Consider the following 27413-nt stretch of genomic DNA (forward strand, 5'->3'; position numbering starts at 1 on the left):
GGATTAGTGTGTCAGGCACATGAATGTGTGGGGAATGGAGGGATATGGACATTGTGTAGACAGAGGGGATTAGTGTGGTAGACACATGAATGTGTGGGGAATGGAGGGATATGGACATTGTGTGGACAGAGGGGATTAGTGTGTCAGACACACACACGAATGTGTGGGGAATGGAGGGATATGGACACTGTGTAGGCAGAGGGGATTAGTGTGTCAGACATACACGAATGTGTGGGGAATGGAGGGATATGTAGATTGTGTAGGCAGAGGGGATTAGTGTGTCAGAGAAACACATGAATGTGTGGGGAATGGAGGGATATGTACATTGTGTAGACAGAGGGGATTAGAGTGTCAGACACACACATGGATGTGTGGGGAATGGAGGGATATGGACATTGTGTTGGCAGAGGAGATTAGTGTGTCAGAGACTCACATGAATGTGTGAGGAATGGAGGGATGCAGACTTTGTGTAGACAGAGGGGATTAGTGTGTTAGACACACACATGAACGTGTGGGGAATGGAGGGATATGACATTGTGTAGACAGAGGGGATTAGTGTGTTAGACACATGAACGTGTGGGGAATGGAGGGAAATGGACATCGTGTAGACAGAGGGGATTAGTTTGTCAGACACACACATGAATGTGTGGGGAATGGAGGGATTTGGACATTGTGTAGACAGTGGATTAGTGTGTCAGACACACTTGAATGTGTGGTTAATGGAGGGAATTGTACATTGTGTAGACAGACGGGATTAGTGTGTTAGACACACACATGAACGTGTGGGGAATGGAGGGATATGACATTGTGTAGTAGACAGAGGGGATTAGTGTGTTAGACACATGAATGTGTGGAGAATGGAGGGATATGGACTTTGTGTAGACAGAGGGGATTAGTGTGTCAGACAGACACATGATTGTGTAGGGAATGGAGGGATATGACATTGTGTAGACAGAGGGGATTAGCGTGTTTCACCCATGAATGTGTGGGGAATGTGTAGACAGAGTGGATTAGTGTGTCAGACACTCACATGAATGTGTGGGGAATGGACGGATATGTATATTGTGTAGACAGAGGGGATTAGTGTGTCATACACACATGAATGTGTGGGGAATGGAGGGATATGGACATTGTGTAGACAGAGGGGATTAGTGTGGTAGACACATGAATGTGTGGGGAATGGAGGGATATGGACATTGAGTAGACATAGGGGATTAGTGTGTCAGACACTCACATGAATGTGTGGGGAATGGAGGGATATGGACATTGTGTAGACAGAGTGGATTAGTGTGTCAGACACTCACATGAATGTGTGAGGAATGGAGGGATACGGATATTGTATAGACAGAGGGGATTAGTGTGTCAGACACATGAGTGTGTGGGGAATGGAGGGATATGGACACAGTGTTGGCAGAGGGGATTAGTGTGTCAGAGACTCACATGAATGTGTGAGGAATGGAGGGATACGGACATTGTGTAGACAGAGGGGATTAGTGTGTCAGACACTCACATGAATGTGTGAGGAATGGAGGTATACGGACATTGTGTGGACAGAGGGGATTAGTGTGTCAGACACACACACGAATGTGTGGGGAATGGAGGGATATGGACACTGTGTAGGCAGAGGAGATTAGTGTGTCAGACATACACGAATGTGTGGGGAATGGAGGGATATGTACATTGTGTAGGCAGAGGGGATTAGTGTGTCAGAGACACACATGAATGTGTGGGGAATGGAGGGATATGTACATTGTGTAGACAGAGGGGATTAGAGTGTCAGACACACACATGAATGTGTGGGGAATGGATGGATATGGACATTGTGTAGACAGAGGGGATTAGTGTGTCAGACACATGGATGTGTGGGGAACGGAGGGATATGGACACTGTGTTGGCAGAGGGGATTAGTGTGTCAGACACATGGATGTGTGGGGAACGGAGGGATATGGACACTGTGTTGGCAGAGGGGATTAGTGCGTCAGAGACTCACATGAATGTGTGGGGAATGGAGGGATATGGACATTGTGTAGACAGAGTGGATTAGTGTGTCAGACAGACACATGATTGTGTAGGGAATGGAGGGATATGACATTGTGTAGACAGAGGGGATTAGCGTGTTTGACCCATGAATGTGTGGGGAATGGAGGGATATGTACAGTGTGTAGGCAGAGGGGATTAGTGTGTCAGACTTACACGAATGTGTGGGGAATGGAGGGATATGGACATGGTGTAGACAGAGGGGATTAGTGTGTTAGACACACACATGAATGTGTGGGGAATGGAGGGATATGGACATGGTGTAGACAGAGGGGATTAGTGTGTCAGACAGTCACATTGATTGTGTGAGGAATGGAGGGATACGGACATTGTGTAGACAGAGGGGATTAGTGTGTCAGACACATGAATGTGTGGGGAATAGAGGGATATGGACATTGTGTGGACAGAGGGGATTAGTGTGTCAGACACACACACGAATGTGTGGGGAATGGAGGGATATGTACATTGTGTAGACAGAGGGGATTAGAGTGTCAGACACACACATGGATGTGTGGGGAACGGAGGGATATGGATACTGTGTTGGCAGAGGGGATTAGTGTGTCAGAGACTCACATGAATATGTGAGGAATGGAGGGATACGGACTTTGTGTAGACAGAGGGGATTAGTGTGTTAGACACATGAATGTGTAGGGAATGGAGGGAAATGGACTTTGTGTAGACAGAGGGGATTGGTGTGTTAGACACACACATGAACGTGTGGGGAATGGAGGGATATGATATTGTGTAGTTGACAGAGGGGATTAGTGTGTCAGACAGACACATGAATGTGTGGAGAATGGAGGGATATGGACTTTGTGTAGACAGAGGGGATTAGTGTGTCAGACAGACACATGATTGTGTAGGGAATGGAGGGATATGACATTGTGTAGACAGAGTGGTTTAGTGTGTTAGACACACACATGAATGCGTGGGGAATGGAGGGATATTGACATTGTGTTGGCAGAGGGGATTAGTGTGTCAGAGACACACATGAATGTGTCGGAAATGGAAGTATATCGACTGTGAAGACAGGGGATTAGTGTGTTAGACACATGAATGTGTGGCAATGTAGGTATATGGACATTGAGTGGACAGAGGGGATTAGTGTGTCATACACACATGAATGTGTGGGGCATGGAGGGATATGGACACTGTGTAGGCAGAGGGGATTAGAGTGTCAGACACACACATGAATGTGGGGAATGGAGGGATATGGACATTGTGTATACAGAGGGGATTAGTGTGTCAGACATACACATGAATGTGTGTGGAATGGAGGGATATGGACATTGTGTAGACAGAGGGGATTAGTGTGTCAGACACACACATGAATATGTGGGGAATGGAGGGATATGTACATTGTGTAGGCAGAGGGGATTAGTGTGTCAGACACACACATGAATGTGTGGGGAATGGAGGGATATGGACATGGTGTAGACAGAGGGGATTAGTGTGTCAGACACACACACGAATGTGTGGGGAATGGAGGGATATGGACACTGTGTAGGCAGAGGGGATTAGTGTGTCAGACATACACGAATGTGTGGGGAATGGAGGGATATGTAGATTGTGTAGGCAGAGGGGATTAGTGTGTCAGAGACACACATGAATGTGTGGGGAATGGAGGGATATGTACATTGTGTAGACAGAGGGGATTAGTGTGTTAGACACATGAATGTGTAGGGAATGGAGGGAAATGGACTTTGTGTAGACAGAGGGGATTAGTGTGTTAGACACACACATGAACGTGTGGGGAATGGAGGGATATGGACTTCGTGTAGACAGAGGGGATTAGTGTGTCAGACAGACACATGATTGTGTAGGGAATGGAGGGATATGACATTGTGTAGACAGAGTGGTTTAGTGTGTTAGACACACACATGAATGCGTGGGGAATGGAGGGATATTGACATTGTGTTGGCAGAGGGGATTAGTGTGTCAGAGACACACATGAATGTGTCGGAAATGGAAGTACATCGACATTGTGAAGACAGAGGGGATTAGTGTGTTAGACACATGAATGTGTGGCAATGTAGGGATATGGACATTGAGTGGACAGAGGGGATTAGTGTGTCATACACACATGAATGTGTGGGGCATGGAGGGATATGGACACTGTGTAGGCAGAGGGGATTAGAGTGTCAGACACACACATGAATGTGGGGAATGGAGGGATATGGACATTGTGTATACAGAGGGGATTAGTGTGTCAGACATACACATGAATGTGTGTGGAATGGAGGGATATGGACATTGTGTAGACAGAGGGGATTAGTGTGTCAGACACACACATGAATATGTGGGGAATGGAGGGATATGTACATTGTGTAGGCAGAGGGGATTAGTGTGTCAGACACACACATGAATGTGTGGGGAATGGAGGGATATGGACATGGTGTAGACAGAGGGGATTAGTGTGTCAGACACACACACGAATGTGTGGGGAATGGAGGGATATGGACACTGTGTAGGCAGAGGGGATTAGAGTGTCAGACACACACATGAATGTGGGGAATGGAGGGATATGGACATTGTTTATACAGAGGGGATTAGTGTGTCAGACATACACATGAATGTGTGTGGAATGGAGGGATATGGACATTGTGTAGACAGAGGGGATTAGTGTGTCAGACACACACATGAATGTGTGGGGAATGGAGGGATATGTACATTGTGTAGGCAGAGGGGATTAGTGTGTCAGGCACACACATGAATGTGTGGGGAATGGAGGGATATGGACATTGTGTAGTCAGAGGGGATTAGTGTGTCAGACACATGGATGTGTGGGGAACGGAGGGATATGGACACTGTGTTGGCAGAGGGGATTAGTGTGTCAGAGACTCACATGAATGTGTGGGGAATGGAGGGATATGGACATTGTGTAGACAGAGTGGAATAGTGTGTCAGACACACACATGAATGTGTGGTGAGTGGAGGGATATGGACATTGTGTAGGCAGAGGGGATTAGTGTGTCAGAGACACACATGAATGTGTGGGGAATGGAAGGAAATGGACATTGTGAAGACAGAGGGGATTAGTGTGTCAGACACACACATGGATGTGTGGGGAATGGAGGGATATGGACATTGTGTTGGCAGAGGAGATTAGTGTGTCAGAGACTCACATGAATGTGTGAGGAATGGAGGGATGCAGACTTTGTGTAGACAGAGGGGATTAGTGTGTTAGACACACACATGAACGTGTGGGGAATGGAGGGATATGACATTGTGTAGACAGAGGGGATTAGTGTGTTAGACACATGAACGTGTGGGGAATGGAGGGAAATGGACATCGTGTAGACAGAGGGGATTAGTTTGTCAGACACACACATGAATGTGTGGGGAATGGAGGGATTTGGACATTGTGTAGACAGTGGATTAGTGTGTCAGACACACTTGAATGTGTGGTTAATGGAGGGAATTGTACATTGTGTAGACAGACGGGATTATTGTTTTAGACACATGAATGTGTAGGGAATCGAGGGAAATGGACTTTGTGTAGACAGAAGGGATTAGTGTGTTAGACACACACATGAACGTGTGGGGAATGGAGGGATATGACATTGTGTAGTAGACAGAGGGGATTAGTGTGTTAGACACATGAATGTGTGGAGAATGGAGGGATATGGACTTTGTGTAGACAGAGGGGATTAGTGTGTCAGACAGACACATGATTGTGTAGGGAATGGAGGGATATGACATTGTGTAGACAGAGGGGATTAGTGTGTCAGACACTCACATGAATGTGTGGGGAATGTGTAGACAGAGTGGATTAGTGTGTCAGACACTCACATGAATGTGTGGGGAATGGACGGATATGTATATTGTGTAGACAGGGGATTAGTGTGTCAGGCACATGAATGTGTGGGGAATGGAGGGATATGGACATTGTGTAGACAGAGGGGATTAGTGTGGTAGACACATGAATGTGTGGGGAATAGAGGGATATGGACATTGAGTAGACATAGGGGATTAGTGTGTCAGACACTCACATGAATGTGTGGGGAATGGAGGGATATGGACATTGTGTAGACAGAGTGGATTAGTGTGTCTGACACTCACATGAATGTGTGAGGAATGGAGGGATACGGACATTGTATAGACAGAGGGGATTAGTGTGTCAGACACATGAGTGTGTGGGGAATGGAGGGATATGGACACAGTGTTGGCAGAGGGGATTAGTGTGTCAGAGACTCACATGAATGTGTGGGGAATGGAGGGATATGGACACTGTGTAGGCAGAGGAGATTAGTGTGTCAGACATACACGAATGTGTGGGGAATGGATGGATATGGACATTGTGTAGACAGAGGGGATTAGTGTGTCAGACACATGGATGTGTGGGGAACGGAGGGATATGGACACTGTGTTGGCAGAGGGGATTAGTGTGTCAGACACATGGATGTGTGGGGAACGGAGGGATATGGACACTGTGTTGGCAGAGGGGATTAGTGCGTCAGAGACTCACATGAATGTGTGGGGAATGGAGGGATATGGACATTGTGTAGACAGAGTGGATTAGTGTGTCAGACAGACACATGATTGTGTAGGGAATGGAGGGATATGACATTGTGTAGACAGAGGGGATTAGCGTGTTTGACCCATGAATGTGTGGGGAATGGAGGGATATGTACAGTGTGTAGACAGAGTGGATTAGTGTGTCAGACACTCACATGAATGTGTGGGGAATGGAGGGATATGTATATTGTGTAGACAGGGGATTAGTGTGTCAGGCACATGAATGTGTGGGGAATGGAGGGAACTGGACATTGTGTAGACAGAGGGGATTAGTGTGTTAGACACATGAATGTTTCGGGAATGGAGGGATATGGACATTGTGTAGACAGAGGGGATTAGTGTGTCAGACACTCACATGAATGTGTGGGGAATGGAGGGATATGGACATTGTGTAGACAGAGTGGATTAGTGTGTCAGACACTCACATGAATGTGTGAGGAATGGAGGGATACGGACATTGTATAGATAGAGGGGATTAGTGTGTCAGACACATGAATGTGTGGGGAATGGAGGGATATGGACATTGTGTAAACAGAGGGGATTAGTGTGTCAGACACTCACATGAATGTGTGGGGAATGGAGGGATATGGACACTGTGTTGGCAGAGGGGATTAGTGTGTCAGAGACTCACATGAATGTGTGGGGAATGGAGGGATATGGACATTGTGTAGACAGAGGGGATTAGTGTGTCAGACACACACATGAATGTGTGGGGAATGGAGGGATATGTACATTGTGTAGGCAGAGGGGATTAGTGTGTCAGACACACACATGAATGTGTGGGGAATGGAGGGATATGGACATTGTGTAGTCAGAGGGGATTAGTGTGTCAGACACATGGATGTGTGGGGAACGGAGGGATATGGACACTGTGTTGGCAGAGGGGATTAGTGTGTCAGAGACTCACATGAATGTGTGGGGAATGGAGGGATATGGACATTGTGTAGACAGAGTGGATTAGTGTGTCAGACACACACATGAATGTGTGGTGAGTGGAGGGATATAGACATTGTGTAGGCAGAGGGGATTAGTGTGTCAGAGACACACATGAATGTGTGGGGAATGGAAGGATATGGACATTGTGAAGACAGAGGGGATTCGTGTGTCAGACACTCACATGAATGTGTGAGGAATGGAGAGATACGGACATTGTATAGACAGAGGGGATTAGTGTGTCAGACACATGAATGTGTGGGGAATGGAGCGATATGGACATTGTGTAGACAGAGGGGATTAGTGTGTCAGACACTCACATGAATGTGTGAGGAATGGAGGGATACGGACATTGTGTAGACAGAGGGGATTAGTGTGTCAGACACATGAATGTGTGGGGAATGGAGGGATATGGACATTGTGTGGACAGAGGGGATTAGTGTGTCAGAGACACACACGAATGTGTGGGGAATGGAGGGATATGGACACTGTGTAGGCAGAGGGGATTAGTGTGTCAGACATACACGAATGTGTGGGGAATGGAGGGATATGTAGATTGTGTAGGCAGAGCGGATTAGTGTGTCAGAGACACACATGAATGTGTGGGGAATGGAGGGATATGTACATTGTGTAGACAGAGGGGATTAGAGTGTCAGACACACACATGGATGTGTGGGGAACGGAGGGATATGGACAATGTGTTGGCAGAGGAGATTAGTGTGTCAGAGACTCACATGAATGTGTGAGGAATGGAGGGATACAGACTTTGTGTAGACAGAGGGGATTAGTGTGTTAGACACACACATGAACGTGTGGGGAATGGAGGGATATGACATTGTGTAGACAGAGGGGATTAGTGTGTTAGACACATGAACGTGTGGGGAATGGAGGGATATGGACATCGTGTAGACAGAGGGGATTAGTTTGTCAGACACACACATGAATGTGTGGGGAATGGAGGGATTTGGACATTGTGTAGACAGTGGATTAGTGTGTCAGACACACTTGAATGTGTGGTTAATGGAGGGAATTGTACATTGTGTAGACAGACGGGATTATTGTTTTAGACACATGAATGTGTAGCAAATGGAGGGAAATGGACTTTGTGTAGACAGAGGGGATTAGTGTGTTAGACACACACATGAACGTGTGGGGAATGGAGGGATATGACATTGTGTAGTAGACAGAGGGGATTAGTGTGTTAGACACATGAATGTGTGGAGAATGGAGGGATATGGACTTTGTGTAGACAGAGGGGATTAGTGTGTCAGACAGACACATGATTGTGTAGGGAATGGAGGGATATGACATTGTGTAGACAGAGGGGATTAGCGTGTCAGACACTCACATGAATGTGTGGGGAATGGACGGATATGACATTGTGTAGACAGAGGGGATTAGTGTGTCAGACACACACACGAATGTGTGGGGAATGGAGGGATATGGACACTGTGTAGGCAGAGGGGATTAGTGTGTCAGACATACACGAATGTGTGGGGAATGGAGGGATATGTACATTGTGTAGGCAGAGCGGATTAGTGTGTCAGAGACACACATGAATGTGTGGGGAATGGAGGGATATGTACATTGTGTAGACAGAGGGGATTAGAGTGTCAGACACACACATGAATGTGTGGGGAATGGATGGATATGGACATTGTGTAGTCAGAGGGGATTAGTGTGTCAGACACATGGATGTGTGGGGAACGGAGGGATATGGACACTGTGTTGGCAGAGGGGATTAGTGTGTCAGAGACTCACATGAATGTGTGGGGAATGGAGGGATATGGACATTGTGTAGACAGAGTGGATTAGTGTGTCAGACACACACATGAATGTGTGGTGAGTGGAGGGATATGGACATTGTGTAGGCAGAGTGGATTAGTGTGTCAGAGACACACATGAATGTGTGGGGAATGAAAGGATACGGATATTGTATAGACAGAGGGGATTAGTGTGTCAGACACTCACATGAATGTGTGAGGAATGGAGGGATACGGACATTGTGTAGACAGAGGGGATTAGTGTGTCAGACACATGAATGTGTGGGGAATGGAGGGATATGGACATTGTGTGGACAGAGGGGATTAGTGTGTCAGAGACACACACGAATGTGTGGGGAATGGAGGGATATGGACACTGTGTAGGCAGAGGGGATTAGTGTGTCAGACATACACGAATGTGTGGGGAATGGAGGGATATGTAGATTGTGTAGGCAGAGCGGATTAGTGTGTCAGAGACACACATGAATGTGTGGGGAATGGAGGGATATGTACATTGTGTAGACAGAGGGGATTAGAGTGTCAGACACACACATGGATGTGTGGGGAACGGAGGGATATGGACAATGTGTTGGCAGAGGAGATTAGTGTGTCAGAGACTCACATGAATGTGTGAGGAATGGAGGGATACAGACTTTGTGTAGACAGAGGGGATTAGTGTGTTAGACACACACATGAACGTGTGGGGAATGGAGGGATATGACATTGTGTAGACAGAGGGGATTAGTGTGTTAGACACATGAACGTGTGGGGAATGGAGGGATATGGACATCGTGTAGACAGAGGGGATTAGTTTGTCAGACACACACATGAATGTGTGGGGAATGGAGGGATTTGGACATTGTGTAGACAGTGGATTAGTGTGTCAGACACACTTGAATGTGTGGTTAATGGAGGGAATTGTACATTGTGTAGACAGACGGGATTATTGTTTTAGACACATGAATGTGTAGCAAATGGAGGGAAATGGACTTTGTGTAGACAGAGGGGATTAGTGTGTTAGACACACACATGAACGTGTGGGGAATGGAGGGATATGACATTGTGTAGTAGACAGAGGGGATTAGTGTGTTAGACACATGAATGTGTGGAGAATGGAGGGATATGGACTTTGTGTAGACAGAGGGGATTAGTGTGTCAGACAGACACATGATTGTGTAGGGAATGGAGGGATATGACATTGTGTAGACAGAGGGGATTAGCGTGTCAGACACTCACATGAATGTGTGGGGAATGGACGGATATGACATTGTGTAGACAGAGGGGATTAGTGTGTCAGACACACACACGAATGTGTGGGGAATGGAGGGATATGGACACTGTGTAGGCAGAGGGGATTAGTGTGTCAGACATACACGAATGTGTGGGGAATGGAGGGATATGTACATTGTGTAGGCAGAGCGGATTAGTGTGTCAGAGACACACATGAATGTGTGGGGAATGGAGGGATATGTACATTGTGTAGACAGAGGGGATTAGAGTGTCAGACACACACATGAATGTGTGGGGAATGGATGGATATGGACATTGTGTAGTCAGAGGGGATTAGTGTGTCAGACACATGGATGTGTGGGGAACGGAGGGATATGGACACTGTGTTGGCAGAGGGGATTAGTGTGTCAGAGACTCACATGAATGTGTGGGGAATGGAGGGATATGGACATTGTGTAGACAGAGTGGATTAGTGTGTCAGACACACACATGAATGTGTGGTGAGTGGAGGGATATGGACATTGTGTAGGCAGAGTGGATTAGTGTGTCAGAGACACACATGAATGTGTGGGGAATGAAAGGATACGGACATTGTATAGACAGAGGGGATTAGTGTGTCAGACACATGAATGTGTGGGGAATGGAGGGATATGGACATTGTGTAGACAGAGGGGATTAGTGTGTCAGACACTCACATGAATGTGTGAGGAATGGAGGGATACGGACATTGTGTAGACAGAGGGGATTAGTGTGTCAGACACATGAATGTGTGGGGAATGGAGGTATATGGACATTGTGTGGACAGAGGGGATTAGTGTGTCAGACATACACGAATGTGTGGGGAATGGAGGGGTATGTAGATTGTGTAGGCAGAGGGGATTAGTGTGTCAGAGACACACATGAATGTGTGGGGAATGGAGGGATATGTACATTGTGTAGACAGAGGGGATTAGAGTGTCAGACACACACATGGATGTGTGGGGAACGGAGGGATATGGACATTGTGTAGACAGAGGGGATTAGAGTGTCAGACACACACATGAATGTGTGGGGAGTGGAGGGATATGGACACTGTGCTGGCAGAGGGGATTAGTGTGTCAGAGACATGAATGTGTGAGGAATGGAGGGATACGGACTTTGTGTAGACAGAGGGGATTAGTGTGTTAGACACACACATGAACGTGTGGGGAATGGAGGGATATGACATTGTGTAGACAGAGGGGATTAGTGTGTTAGACACATGAATGTGTGGGGAATGGAGGGATATGGACATCGTGTAGACAGAGGGGATTAGTTTGTCAGACACACACATGAATGTGTGGGGAATGGAGGGATTTGGACATTGTGTAGACAGTGGATTAGTGTGTCAGACACACTTGAATGTGTGGTTAATGGAGGGAATTGTACATTGTGTAGACAGACGGGATTAGTGTTTTAGACACATGAATGTGTAGGGAATGGAGGGAAATGGACTTTGTGTAGACAGAGGGGATTAGTGTGTTAGACACACACATGAACGTGTGGGGAATGGAGGGATATGACATTGTGTAGTAGACAGAGGGGATTAGTGTGTTAGACACATGAAGGTGTGGAGAATGGTGGGATATGGACTTTGTGTAGACAGAGGGGATTAGTGTGTCAGACAGACACATGATTGTGTAGGGAATGGAGGGATATGACATTGTGTAGACAGAGGGGATTAGCGTGTTTGACCCATGAATGTGTGGGGAATGGAGGGATATGTACAGTGTGTAGACAGAGTGGATTAGTGTGTCAGACACTCACATGAATGTGTGGGGAATGGACGGATATGTATATTGTGTAGACAGGGGATTAGTGTGTCAGGCACATGAATGTGTGGGGAATGGAGGGAACTGGACATTGTGTAGACAGAGGGGATTAGTGTGTTAGACACATGAATGTTTTGGGAATGGAGGGATATGGACATTGTGTAGACAGAGGGGATTAGTGTGTCAGACACTCACATGAATGTGTGGGGAATGGAGGGATATGGACATTGTGTAGACAGAGTGGATTAGTGTGTCAGACACTCACATGAATGTGTGAGGAATGGAGGGATATGGACATTGTATAGACAGAGGGGATTAGTGTGTCAGACACATGAATGTGTGGGGAATGCAGGGATATGGACATTGTGTAGACAGAGGGGATTAGGGTGTCAGACACTCACATGAATGTGTGAGGAATGGAGGGATACGGACATTGTGTAGACAGAGGGGATTAGTGTGTCAGACACACACATGAATGTGTGGTGAGTGGAGGGATATGGACATTGTGTAGGCAGAGTGGATTAGTGTGTCAGAGACACACATGAATGTGTGGGGAATGAAAGGATACGGACATTGTATAGACAGAGGGGATTAGTGTGTCAGACACATGAATGTGTGGGGAATGGAGGGATATGGACATTGTGTAGACAGAGGGGATTAGTGTGTCAGACACTCACATGAATGTGTGAGGAATGGAGGGATACGGACATTGTGTAGACAGAGGGGATTAGTGTGTCAGACACATGAATGTGTGGGGAATGGAGGTATATGGACATTGTGTGGACAGAGGGGATTAGTGTGTCAGACATACACGAATGTGTGGGGAATGGAGGGGTATGTAGATTGTGTAGGCAGAGGGGATTAGTGTGTCAGAGACACACATGAATGTGTGGGGAATGGAGGGATATGTACATTGTGTAGACAGAGGGGATTAGAGTGTCAGACACACACATGGATGTGTGGGGAACGGAGGGATATGGACATTGTGTAGACAGAGGGGATTAGAGTGTCAGACACACACATGAATGTGTGGGGAGTGGAGGGATATGGACACTGTGCTGGCAGAGGGGATTAGTGTGTCAGAGACATGAATGTGTGAGGAATGGAGGGATACGGACTTTGTGTAGACAGAGGGGATTAGTGTGTTAGACACACACATGAACGTGTGGGGAATGGAGGGATATGACATTGTGTAGACAGAGGGGATTAGTGTGTTAGACACATGAATGTGTGGGGAATGGAGGGATATGGACATCGTGTAGACAGAGGGGATTAGTTTGTCAGACACACACATGAATGTGTGGGGAATGGAGGGATTTGGACATTGTGTAGACAGTGGATTAGTGTGTCAGACACACTTGAATGTGTGGTTAATGGAGGGAATTGTACATTGTGTAGACAGACGGGATTAGTGTTTTAGACACATGAATGTGTAGGGAATGGAGGGAAATGGACTTTGTGTAGACAGAGGGGATTAGTGTGTTAGACACACACATGAACGTGTGGGGAATGGAGGGATATGACATTGTGTAGTAGACAGAGGGGATTAGTGTGTTAGACACATGAAGGTGTGGAGAATGGAGGGATATGGACTTTGTGTAGACAGAGGGGATTAGTGTGTCAGACAGACACATGATTGTGTAGGGAATGGAGGGATATGACATTGTGTAGACAGAGGGGATTAGCGTGTTTGACCCATGAATGTGTGGGGAATGGAGGGATATGTACAGTGTGTAGACAGAGTGGATTAGTGTGTCAGACACTCACATGAATGTGTGGGGAATGGACGGATATGTATATTGTGTAGACAGGGGATTAGTGTGTCAGGCACATGAATGTGTGGGGAATGGAGGGAACTGGACATTGTGTAGACAGAGGGGATTAGTGTGTTAGACACATGAATGTTTTGGGAATGGAGGGATATGGACATTGTGTAGACAGAGGGGATTAGTGTGTCAGACACTCACATGAATGTGTGGGGAATGGAGGGATATGGACATTGTGTAGACAGAGTGGATTAGTGTGTCAGACACTCACATGAATGTGTGAGGAATGGAGGGATATGTACATTGTATAGACAGAGGGGATTAGTGTGTCAGACACATGAATGTGTGGGAAATGCAGGGATATGGACATTGTGTAGACAGAGGGGATTAGGGTGTCAGACACTCACATGAATGTGTGAGGAATGGAGGGATACGGACATTGTGTAGACAGAGGGGATTAGTGTGTCAGACACATGAATGTGTGGGGAATGGAGGGATATGTACATTGTGTTGGCAGAGGGGATTAGTGTGTCAGAGACACACATGAATGTGTGGGGAATGGAGTGATATGGACATTGTGTAGTCAGAGGGGATTAGTGTGTCAGACACATGGATGTGTGGGGAACGGAGGGATATGGACACTGTGTTGGCAGAGGGTATTAGTGTGTCAGAGACTCACATGAATGTGTGAGGAATGGAGGGATACGGACTTTGTGTAGACAGAGGGGATTAGTGTGTTAGACACACACATGAACGTGTGGGGAATGGAGGGATATGACATTGTGTAGACAGAGGGGATTAGTGTGTTAGACACATGAATGTGTGGGGAATGGAGGGATATGGACATCGTGTAGACAGAGGGGATTAGTTTGTCAGACACACACATGAATGTGTGGGGAATGGAGGGATTTGGACATTGTGTAGACAGTGGATTAGTGTGTCAGACACACTTGAATGTGTGGGGAATGGAGGGAATTGTACATTGTGTAGACAGACGGGATTAGTTTTAGACACATGAATGTGTAGGGAATGGAGGGAAATGGACTTTGTGTAGACAGAGAGGATTAGTGTGTTAGACACACACATGAACGTGTGGGGAATGGAGGGATATGACATTGTGTAGTAGACAGAGGGGATTAGTGTGTTAGACACATGAATGTGTGGAGAATGGAGGGATATGGACTTTGTGTAGACAGAGGGGATTAGTGTGTCAGACAGACACATGATTGTGTAGGGAATGGAGGGATATGACATAGTGTAGACAGAGGGGATTCGCGTGTTTGACCCATGAATGTGTGGTGAATGGAGGGATATGGACTTTGTGTAGACAGAGGGGATTAGTGTGTCAGACACTCTCATGAATGTGTGGGGAATGGACGGATATGTATATTGTGTAGTCAGGGGATTAGTGTGTCAGACACATGAATGTGTGGGGAATGGAGCGATATTGACATTGTTTAGACAGAGTGGATTAGTGTGTCAGACACATGAATGTGTGGGGAATGGAGGGATATGGACATTGTGTAGACAGAGTGGATTAGTGTGTTAGACACACACATGAATGCGTGGGGAATGGAGGGATATGGACATTGTGTAGGCAGAGGGGATTAGTGTGTCAGACACACACATGAATGTGTGGGGAATGGAGGGATTTGGACATTGTGTAGACAGGGGATTAGTGTGTCAGACACACATGAATGTGTGGGGACTGGAGGGAATTGTACATTGTGTAGACAGACGGGATTAGTGTGTTAGACACATGAATGTGTGGAGAATGGAGGGATATGGACTTTGTGTAGACAGAGGGGATTAGTGTGTCAGACAGACACATGATTGTGTAGGGAATGGAGGGATATGACATTGTGTAGACAGAGGGGATTAGTGTGTCAGACACATGAATGTGTGGGGAATGGAGGGTATTGGACATTGTGTAGACAGAGTGGATTAGTGTGTTAGACTCACACATGAATGTGTGGGGAGTGGAGGGGTATGGACATTGAGTAGGCAGAGGGGATTAGTGTGTCAGAGACACACATGGATGTGTGGGGAATGGAAGGATATGGACATTGTGAAGACAGAGGGGATTAGTGTGTTAGACACATGAATGTTTGGGGAATGGAGGGATATGGACATTGTGTAGACAGAGGGGATTAGTGTGTCAGACACACACATGAATGTGTGGGGAATGGAGGGATATGGACATTGTGTAGACCGAGGTGATTAGTGTGTCAGACACTCACATGAATGTGTGAGTAATGGAGGGATACGGACATTGTGTAGACAGAGGGGATTAGTGTGTTAGACTCATGAATGTGTGGGGAATGGAGGGATATGGACTTTGTGTAGACAGAGGGGATTAGTGTGTCAGACACACACATGAATGTGTGGGGAATGGAGGGATATGGACACTGTGTAGGCAGAGGGGATTAGTGTGTCAGACACACAAATGAATGTGTGGGGAATGGAGGGATATGGACATTTTGTAGACAGAGGGGATTAGTGTGTCAGACACACACATGAATGTGTGGGGAATGGAGGGATATGTACATTGTGTAGGCAGATGGGATTAGTGTGTCAGACACACACATGAATGTGTGGGGATCGGAGGGATATGGACACTGTGTAGGCAGAGGGGATTAGTGTGTCAGACACTCACATGAATGTGTGAGGAATGGAGGGATACGGACTTTGTGTAGACAGAGGGGATTAGTGTGTTAGACACACACATGAACGTGTGGGGAATGGAGGGATATGTACATTGTGTAGACAGTGGGGATTAGTGTGGTAGACACACACTCGACTGTGTGGGGAATGGAGGGATATGGACATTGTGTAGACAGAGGGGATTAGTGTGTTAGACACATGAATGTGTGGGGAATGGAGGGATATGGACATTGTGTCGACAGAGGGGATTAGTGTGTCAGACACACACATGAATGTGTGTGGAATGGAGGGATATGACATTGTGTAGACAGAGGGGATTAGCGTGTTTGACCCATGAATGTGTGGGGAATGGAGGGATATGGACATTGTGTAGACAGAGGGGATTAGTGTGTCAGACACACACATGAATGTGTGGGGAATGGAGGGATATGACATTGTGTAGACAGAGGGGATTAGCGTGTTTGACCCATGAATGTGTGGGGAATGGAGGGATATGTACAGTGTGTAGACAGAGGGGATTAGTGTGTCAGACACTCACGTGAATGTGTGGGGAATGGACGGATATGTATATTGTGTAGACAGAGGGGATTAGTGTGTCAGACACATGAATGTGTGGGGAATGGAGGGAATTGGACATTGTGTAGACAGAGGGGATTAGTGTGTTAGACACATGAATGCGTGGGGAATGGAGGGATATGGACATTGTGTAGAGAGAGGGGATTAGTGTGTTAGACACATGAATGTGTGGGGAATGTAGGGATATGGACATTGTGTAGATAGAGTGGATTCGTGTGTTAGACACATGAATGTGTGTGGAATGGAGGGTTATGGACATTGTGTAGACAGAGCGGATTAGTGTGTCAGACACACACATGAATGTGTGGGGAATGGAGGGATATGGACATTGTGTAGATATAGGGGATTAGTGTGTCAGACACACACATGAATGTGTGAGGAATGGAGGGTTATGGACATTGTGTAGATATAGGGGATTAGTGTGTCAGACACACACATGAATGTGTGGGGAATGTAGGGATATGGACATTGTGTAGATATAGGGGATTAGTGTGTCAGACACACACATGAATGTGTGGGGAATGGAGGGATATGGACATTGTGTAGATATAGGGGATTAGTGTGTCAGACACACACATGAATGTGTGAGGAATGGAGGGTTATGGACATTGTGTAGACAGAGGAGATTAGTGTGTCAGACACACATGAATGTGTGGGGAATGGAGGGATATGGACATTGTGTAGATATAGGGGATTAGTGTGTCAGACACACACATGAATGTGTGAGGAATGGAGGGTTATGGACATTGTGTAGACAGAGGAGATTAGTGTGTCAGACACACATGAATGTGTGGGGAATGGAGGGATATGTACATTGTGTAGGCAGAGGGGATTAGTTTAATTTGGCAATATTGTCAGCAGTGACATGATGAACAGAAGGTCCTTTTCCTGATCTGTGCTGTTTTATTGTCTACTTTCTGCATTAACATGATCTATGCCCTTTGTTCTATATCAGCTTCCATTTCAGTGAACAGAATGCCAAGGGTGAAGGCTGATTGCCTTGCAGAAACCAGGTGGGGAGACCAGGTTGTGAAGTGTAACTTCACAGAACAGAGCACAGGACTAATCCAGAGCCATTCACTGGGTTTGCCCAGGCGACGAGGGGTTAAAGGTTGCGGAGAGTTTGAGTTGGCTGGGACTGTACTCACTGGAACTCGGGAGTGTAAGAGGGGAATTTACAGAAACAGAAAACTATGGAAGGGGTGTATACTGTAGCAGAGGGACGTTGTTTCCAGTAATCGGTGAGAGCAGACCTGGCGGACATATCCTCGACATTTGGGCGAATAGATTTAGGATGGGGATGGAGTGGAACTGCTTTTTCCCAGAGAACAGTAATTCTGTTCAGTTCCTTGCCCAGGGTAGCAGTAGAGACGAGCTCATTAAAATGCTGAAGGAGTGATGGGTAGAATTTGGCCTAGCAAGGGGATAAGACAGGAGGGTGAAGCTGAGTCTGGGCCAGGCTGAATGGCGGAGCGGGTGGGTCGGCCAGCCATCGGTCCTTCGAGTTGTGCCAGCCGCTGAGCCTGAGCTAGTGACGGGACACTAACCGGTCGGTGGGGAGAGGCTCTGAACTCCCCTGCCCCCAGCTGCAATCGTGTTGTGCTACACCGTGTGCTTGTCGTGGGTCCGTTCCGCGGTCGGTGCGAGGGTTCGTGAGGGGAGGCGGCGAAGGAGTACCTTTCTGTCTCATGGAGAACCAGACGGTGACGATGAGGACACAGATAACGACGAAGACCAGGACCGCGAGCACACCGCCCACGATGGTGTAGCTGGTGGATGTCCGAGGTTCCACCACAGCACTCTGATCTGCAGAGGGAGGGCGACGAGGGCAATGGGAAGGAGGAGAAGAGGGGTGATGGGGAGAGAGAGTGGTGGGGGAGGGAGGGAGAGGAAAGGAGGCATGGAGGGGAAGGAGGGCCCGAAGGCAGGGGGAGGGGGGCAGAGAGGGTCACAGACAGTGACATTAAAGCTCTGAACAGCTACAGCAGAGAGGCCATGCAGTCCACCGTCTGTCTGCTAGACCTTGAGCCACCCAACACCATGGGGCGGGGTGGGAAGCCCGCTTGGGCTGGGCAGAGTCCAGCAGGAGGGGCAAGCTGAGCAGAGTGGCCATTTCCCCGGGAATGAGCAGGGGAAGGAAATCTCTGTGTGCGTGAGGTCAGGGAGTGCAACTAGTAGGAGGGAGTGCTGTGGGAGGGGGACAATGAGGAGGTATTGCTGTGGGAGGGGTGAGGAGGGAGCACTGCGGGAGGAGAGTGAGGAGGGAGCACTGATGGAGGGGGCAATGAGGAGGGAGTGCTGTGGGAGGGGGCAATGAGGAGGTATTGCTGTGGGAGGGGTGAGGAGGGAGCACTGCGGGAGGAGACAGTGAGGAGAGAGCACTGATGGAGGGGGGCGATGAAGAGGCAGTGCTGTGGGAGGGGGGCAATGAGGAGGGAGTGCTGTGGGAGGGGGGCAATGAGGAGGGAGTGCTGTGGGAGGGGGGCAATGAGGAGGTATTGCTGTGGGAGGGGTGAGGAGGGAGCACTGCGGGAGGAGAGTGAGGAGGGAGCACTGATGGAGGGGGCAATGAGGAGGGAGTGCTGTGGGAGGGGGGCAATGAGGAGGGAGTGCTGTGGGAGGGGGTGAGGAGGTATTGCAGTGGGAGGTGTGAGGAGGGATTGATGTGGGAGGGGACAGTGAGGAGGGAGTGCTGTGGGAGGGGGTGAGGAGGGATTGTTCTGGGAGGGGGTGAGGAGGGATTCTTGTGGGAGGGGTGAGGAGGGAGTGCTGTGGGAGGGAGAATATCTCATTCCTGTTAATGTGCTCCCCTGAAACAAGCCAGCGTTTCCAGCGCACACCTGAGTGATGTCAGTAAACACAGACCTGGGACTGCGTACGCAGACAGAGCTCATGCATGCAGCTGTCGAACTACTTGGGGCCATTCGCTTTTTGCCAGCCAGTGAAGCACCCAGTTAGGCTGCCAGCAACTCGCAGAAGGGGTGGTGAGTGAACTCTATTACTCCATCAGGAGAGGCCGATTGTGGCTAAGCACAACTACCTGCAGCTGCTCGAATCCCATGCATCCGATACACCAGCTGTCACTTACCTGGCACAGCAAGAGTGCTGGGTGCCGAGGTACTGACGTCTAGATTTGGAGAAAAACAAACTTAAATAGAGATTCCCCCAGGAAAGGAAAGAGTAGGGTTCCTTCCACACCATCCCATCACACACTCCCAGGGTCAGACACAGAGTGAGTCTCCCTCCACACCGTCCCATCACACACTCCCAGGGTCAGACACAGAGTGAATCTCTCTCCACACCGTCCCATCACACTCTCCCTGGGTCAGACACAGAGTGAATCTCCCTCCACACCGTCCCATCACACACTTCCGGGGTCAGACACAGAGTGAATCCCCCTCCACACCGTCCCATCACAGACTCCCGGAGTCAGACAGAGTGAATCTCCCTCCACACCGTCCCATCACACACTCCCGGGGTCAGACACAGAGTGAATCTCCCTCCACACCGTCCCATCACACTCTCCCTGGGTCAGACACAGAGTGACTCTCCCTCCACACTGTCCCATCACACACTCCCAGGGTCAGACACAGAGTGAATCTCCCTCCACACCGTCCCATCACACACTCCCAGGGTCAGACACAGTGACTCTCCCTCCACACCATCCCATCACACACTCCCGGGGTCAGACACAGAGTGAATCTCCCTCCACACCGTCCCATCACACACTCCCGGGGTCAGACACAGAGAGAATCTCCATCTACAGTATCCCATCACACACTCCCAGGGTCAGTCACAGAATGTACCTCCCTCCACACTGTCCCATCACACACTCCCGGGGTCAGACACAGAGTGAATCTCCCTCCACACCGTCCCATCACACTCTCCCTGGGTCAGACACAGAGTGAATCTCCCTCCACACCGTCCCATCACACACTTCCGGGGTCAGACACAGAGTGAATCCCCCTCCACACCGTCCCATCACAGACTCCCGGAGTCAGACAGAGTGAATCTCCCTCCACTCCGTCCCATCACACACTCCCGGGGTCAGACACAGAGTGAATCTCCCTCCACACCGTCCCATCACACACTCCCGGGGTCAGACACAGAGAGAATCTCCATCTACAGTATCCCATCACACACTCCCAGGGTCAGTCACAGAATGTACCTCCCTCCACACTGTCCCATCACACACTCCCGGGGTCAGACACAGAGTGAATCTCCCTCCACACCATCCCATCACACACTCCCGGGGTCAGACACAGAGTGAATCTCCCTCCACACAGTCCCATCACACACTCCCGGGGTCAGACACAGAGTGAATCTCCCTCCACACCGTCCCATCACACTCCCCTGGGGTCAGAGGTAGAGTGAAGATTCCATTTGGGAGAAACTCCGCCCTGCATACTTGCTGTGGAATGTTTGGTGTCTCAAGGTCACCAACTCTCACGCTGTGAAACTGTCGTGGGACAGACCGTCATTCATCCAGGAAGGAGACTGGAGTGTGCACTCGCTGCTCAGGAAATGAAATCATCTTCGCCAAACTGGAGATCAGAGTGGGATTATAGGGGTCTGGGCACTGTTGAGGATCGGAAGGACCTTGGTCCATTTCCAAAGATCTGATGCAGGGTTTCGGCCTAAAACATTGACAGTTAGTGTTCTACCCCCCACCCCCATTCCTCCTGGACAGCGTTTACCCCTTCGGACTCCAGCACCTGCCCATTCTCTTGAAAAACGCTGGACAGATAGCTAACCTGGAGAGGGAGCCGCTCGTCGTTAGCTGTGGGGGCTCCAGCGGAGTTTTATACAAGACTGGTCAGTTCTGGTCACCATACTACAGGGCAGAGGACATTCCCTACCAGCGCCAAGCAGGGATGGCAGAGGCTGACTCTCTTCACTCTGGAGCGGGGGAGGAGTCCTGACGGATGTTTTTGACAACTTGAGGGGGAGAGATAGGGTGGAGAGTTAGGACCCACCCCCAGACCCGGTCGCTCTCGTATAACCCCCCGGCCCCGCTCACTCACCGTAGACCACTAGTGTGTACTGGTCAGTGGAACTGCCCATTTCGGTGTGGACCTCACACACGTAGGTGCCGTTGTCAGCGGAGTTGAGGCGCCGGATGGTCAGCGTGTTTCCCTGTGCCTCCGCTCGGTCCGGCAGGCTACTGTTCAGCCGGCTCCAGCTCACCTGCGGGGGCCTAACAGGATCAGAGGGTAGGGTCCTGTCAGCGGCCGGACAAAACGATGCCACAGCCCACCCGGTCATCTCTCCCTCCCGCCAGTCTGTCCCCAACCCCGGGATTCTCAGAACATTCCTCCCTCCCCCTCGTTCCACCCCTCCAACACCCCCTTGGTCCTGTCACGGACAAGAAATCTCACGTCTCCATTTCACCAGGAGTCCCGTGAGGTGTTTGTACCGGGCCACTAGATAGAGCATCCTGCCCAGAGGCATCATGGCTGTGCAGAGAGTTACCGACACCACAGAAACCAGCCTCCCCTCCACAGACCCTGTCCACACTCCCACTGCCTCAGTAAAGCAGCCAGCATAATCAAAGACCCCACCCACCAGGGGCATTCTGTCTTCTGCCCCCTTTCACCAGGCAGAAGATACAAAAGCCTACCAGGCTGAAGGGCAGTTTCTGCCTTGCATTTGGAATGGTCTTCTTGATTGATTTATTATTATTATTATTTTTATTTCATTTATTTTGTTTTTTTCTTCTATATTATGTATTGTATTGAACTGCTGCTGCAAAGTTAACAAATTTCACCACACTTGCCGGTGTCAATAAACCTGATTGTGATTTGGGTAAGATGGGATTTTGCACCTCACACACAGTCTAACTTGTTATGAGCCTGTCAACCTGCCCTGCACTTGCTCTGTGGCTGTGACACTTTGTTCTGCGTGACCTTGCAGGATCAGCGTGGAGGAGCTGGTCGGTGCAGAATACCACGCGGGGTACAGCATCGTTCTACACGCTGTGTCTACGAACAGTACACCAGACCAGCTCTTCACGGGGTCTCGGTACGTGAGACGGTAACAAACCAGTGCCAGTTCCAATTCCAATCAGCTTGTTGCTGCCCTTGCACCTGCTTTGCACGTTCGCTCTGTTTCCCCCCGATGTATGGAATGGTCTGTCTAGATGTCACACAAAGGCTTCTCACTCTACCTTGGTGCACGTGACAATAAGAAACCAGTTTATTTTATTTAATTGGAGACACGGCACGGAACAGGCGACCCCCCCCCCCCATTTAATCCTGGCCTAATCATGGGACAATTCATAATGACTAATTAACCCAGGTCACTGGTACTGTTATGCTACCGTACTCTGCCACCCCAATCACTACCTCACCTCCTCCGAAAGCAAACCAGCCTTTTCTGCTCTCTCTCCGTCCCTGAGGTCATTCCTATAGATCTGAATACCCCCTTTCACTAAAGCCCTCATGACCTCGAAAGAGTCTGTACAAATTCTCATGGAACAGAGAGGACATTCAACCCACAGGGCTCCTACTGGCCCTCTCCCAACGAAGCCATCAGTTCCCTTCCCTTGACTTTGACTAGCTTCTCGAAAGGTGCTGTGGGAATTGTGAGAGACTCGGAATTCAGCCAGCTCTGTGAAGGAGTCATCATCGTCCCCCACTGGACACATGCCTTCATTACAATCACATTGGAGCAGGGTGCTGGGACTTAAACAATGACTAATTTCTCAGTTGGTGTGTAGCTGCTTCTATCAGTGAGAGGGCAAAACTCCACTTCCTTTTGGGAAACGATGTAACACATTATAAACAATAGGTGCAGGAGTAGGCCATTTGGCCCTTCGAGCCAGCACCGCCATTCTCTGTGATCATGGCTGTTCATCCCCAATCAGTACACATTGGGACCAGTGACCATAATTGAATTAGTTATAGAGAACAAGGCGGCTCAACCTTAAGTTAAACTCCTAAAATCCACGTTCTCCACATCCGCCACATTACCTGGCCCTCTGTCTACAGGTCAGGGGTGTGAAGGGACACTCCCCGCTTTCCTGCGCGGGGTTAAACCACGCACTCCACTTCCGCCACATTACCTGGCCCTCTGTCTACAGGTCAAGAGTGTGAAGGGACCCTTCCCACTTTCCTGGGTGGGGTTAATCCACGCACTCCACATCCGCCACATTACCTGGCCTCTGCTACAGGTCAGGAGGGTGAAGGGACACTCCCCGTTTTCCTGGGCGGGGTTAATCCACGCACTCCACATCCGCCACATTACCTGGCCCTCTGTCTACAGGTCAGGGGTGTGAAGGGACACTCCCCGTTTTCCTGCGCGGGGTTAATCCACGCACTCCACTTCCGCCACATTACCTGGTCCTCTGTCTACAGGTCAAGAGTGTGAAGGGACACTCCCCGCTTTCCTGGGCGGGGTTAATCCACGCACTCCACATCCGCCACATTACCTGGCCCTCTGTCTACAGGTCAGGGGTGTGAAGGGACACTCCCCGTTTTCCTGCGCGGGGTTAATCCACGCACTCCACTTCCGCCACATTACCTGGTCCTCTGTCTACAGGTCAAGAGTGTGAAGGGACACTCCCCGCTTTCCTGGGCGGGGTTAATCCACGCACTCCACATCCGCCACATTACCTGGCCCTCTGTCTACAGGTCAAGAGTGTGAAGAGACAGTCCCCGCTTTCCTGGGCGGGGTTAATCCACGCACTCCACATCCGCCACATTACCTGGTCCTCTGTCTACAGGTCAAGAGTGTGAAGGGACCCTTCCCACTTTCCTGGGTGGGGTTAATCCACGCACTCCACATCCGCCACATTACCTGGCCCTCTGTCTACAGGTCAGGAGGGTGAAGGGTCCCTTCCCATTTCCCCGGCAATTTCAAACTCTGGGATAGAGCAGCCTGCTCGATTGCACACCACACCCCTTTCCTCACCACTGGCTGCAGTGTGCACCATCTAATGCCCCACTGTTACTTGACTGGACTATTCCAACAGCTCTCCCCCAATGCCCCACCTCTCCCAGAAGGATGAGGGCAGTTGGGGGATACCACCACTCGTCGGTTCCCCTGTCTCCACTCAGAAATCTATCAGCCATCCCTTCACCGATGCCAAGTCTCAGCATCGAGACCTTGTCCTGATGACAGCCCGTATCCCACACGGACCATGACAGCTCGTTCCCACGTACTCCTGGGGTGGAGAGAGGGGTGATAAATGCTCACTGATCTGATAACAAGCGGAGGAAATGATGCAAGTGTTGTAATTTGGGTACGATGCCAATGAATGAAGAATAAACATACGGCAATGCTTGAGACCAGATGGAGTTTTCAGTAAATTGCGAAAGATTATTCAGGATTTAAATTCCTATGCAACCCTATTAGTCTGTGAATTGGTCTGTATTAAACCAGAAATAACAGAAATTGGTCAACTCTTGACAAGATCAGTAGGGGTGTGTGTATAAAATGACAGATCATCTGCAGAGACGACATGATAGCTAACGTGGAGTGAAATAGATTTCTGGAGAGATGTCCAAATCCCTTGGGGGAGATCCAGCCAGATCATAAACATACTGCTCCCGGTCACAGTGACCCCTACACCCCTCATCGTCACTGTGACCCCTACACCCCTCATCGTCACTGTGACCCCTACACCCCTCATCGTCACTGTGACCCCTACACCCCTCCCCGTTCCCGTGACCCCTACACCCCTCCCCGTTCCCGTGACCCCTACACCCCTCCCCGTTCCCGTGACCCCTACACCCCTCATTGACACTGTGACCCCTACACCCCTCATCGTCACTGTGACCCCTACACCCCTCATCGTCACTGTGACCCTTACACCCCTCCCCGTTCCCGTGACCCCTACACCCCTCGTCACTGTGACCCCTACACCCCTCATCGTCACTGTGACCCCTACACCCCTCGTCACTGTGACCCCTACACCCCTCATCGTCACTGTGACCCCTACACCCCTCCCCGTTCCCGTGACCCCTACACCCCTCGTCACTGACCCCTACACCCTCCCCGTTCCCATGACCCCTACACCCCTCATCGTCACTGTGACCCCTACACCCCTCATCGTCACTGTGACCCCTACACCCCTCCCCGTTCCCGTGACCCCTACACCCCTCCCCGTTCCCGTGACCCCTACACCCCTCGTCACTGTGACCCCTACACCCCTCATCGTCACTGTGACCCCTACACCCCTCATCGTCATTGTGACCCCTACACCCCTCCCCGTTCCCGTGAACCCTACACCCCTCCCCGTTCCCGTGACCCCTACACCCTCCCCGTTCCCATGACCCCTACACCCCTCATCGCCACTGTGACCCCTACACCCTCCCCGTTCCCGTGACCCCTACACCCCTCATCGTCACTGTGACCCCTACACCCCCCATCGTCACTGTGACCCCTACACCCCTCATCGTCACTGTGACCCCTACACCCCTCATCGTCATTGTGACCCCTACACCCCTCCCCGTTCCCGTGACCCCTACACCCCTCATTGACACTGTGACCCCTACACCCTCCCCGTTCCCGTGACCCCTACACCCCTCATCGTCACTGTGACCCCTACACCCTCCCCGTTCCCATGACCCCTACACCCCTCATTGACACTGTGACCCCTACACCCTCCCCGTTCCCGTGACCCCTACACCCCTCATCGTCACTGTGACCCCTACACCCCTCATCGTCACTGTGACCCCTACACCCCTCATCGTCACTGTGACCCCTACACCCTCCCCGTTCCTGTGACCCCTACACCCCTCATCGTCACTGTGACCCTTACACCCCTCCCCGTTCCCGTGACCCCTACACCCCTCCTTGACACTGTGACCCCTACACCCCTCATCGTCACTGTGACCCCTACACCCCTCATCATCACTGTGACCCCTACACCCTCCCCGTTCCCATGACCCCTACACCCCTCCCCATTCCCCTGACCCCTACACCCCTCCCCGTTCCCGTGACCCCTACACCCCTCATCGTCACTGTGACCCCTACACCCCTCGTCACTGTGACCCCTACACCCTCCCCGTTCCCGTGACCCCTACACCCCTCATTGTCACTGTGACCCCTACACCCTCCCCGTTCCCATGACCCCTACACCCCTCCCCGTTCCCCTGACCCCTACACCCCTCCCCGTTCCCCTGACCCCTACA

At 49.7% G+C, this 27413-nt stretch overlaps 1 protein-coding gene across 5 annotated transcripts in view; it reads right to left on the reverse strand.

Annotated features, from left to right (window-relative positions):
- The window catches only part of LOC132385419 (cell adhesion molecule 4-like), a 212063-nt gene that overhangs the window by 130423 nt on the left and 54227 nt on the right, over positions 1 to 27413 (reverse strand). For 2 of the 5 annotated variants that reach the window (XM_059957465.1, XM_059957466.1), the window contains 3 exons: positions 22302 to 22474; positions 20366 to 20404; positions 15900 to 19083 (listed from right to left, as the gene is read on the reverse strand). In XM_059957465.1, coding sequence (XP_059813448.1) covers positions 18806 to 19083; positions 20366 to 20404; positions 22302 to 22474 — 490 coding nt within the window. In that variant the 3' untranslated portion in view covers positions 15900 to 18805. Of the gene's footprint in view, positions 1 to 15899; positions 19084 to 20365; positions 20405 to 22301; positions 22475 to 27413 lie in introns of those variants that run through there. The other 3 variants (XM_059957467.1, XM_059957469.1, XM_059957468.1) reach the window with 3 other exon arrangements.

The sequence above is a fragment of the Hypanus sabinus genome (genome assembly GCF_030144855.1).
Source record: "Hypanus sabinus isolate sHypSab1 chromosome 1 unlocalized genomic scaffold, sHypSab1.hap1 SUPER_1_unloc_8, whole genome shotgun sequence".
Taxonomy (NCBI): domain Eukaryota; kingdom Metazoa; phylum Chordata; class Chondrichthyes; order Myliobatiformes; family Dasyatidae; genus Hypanus; species Hypanus sabinus.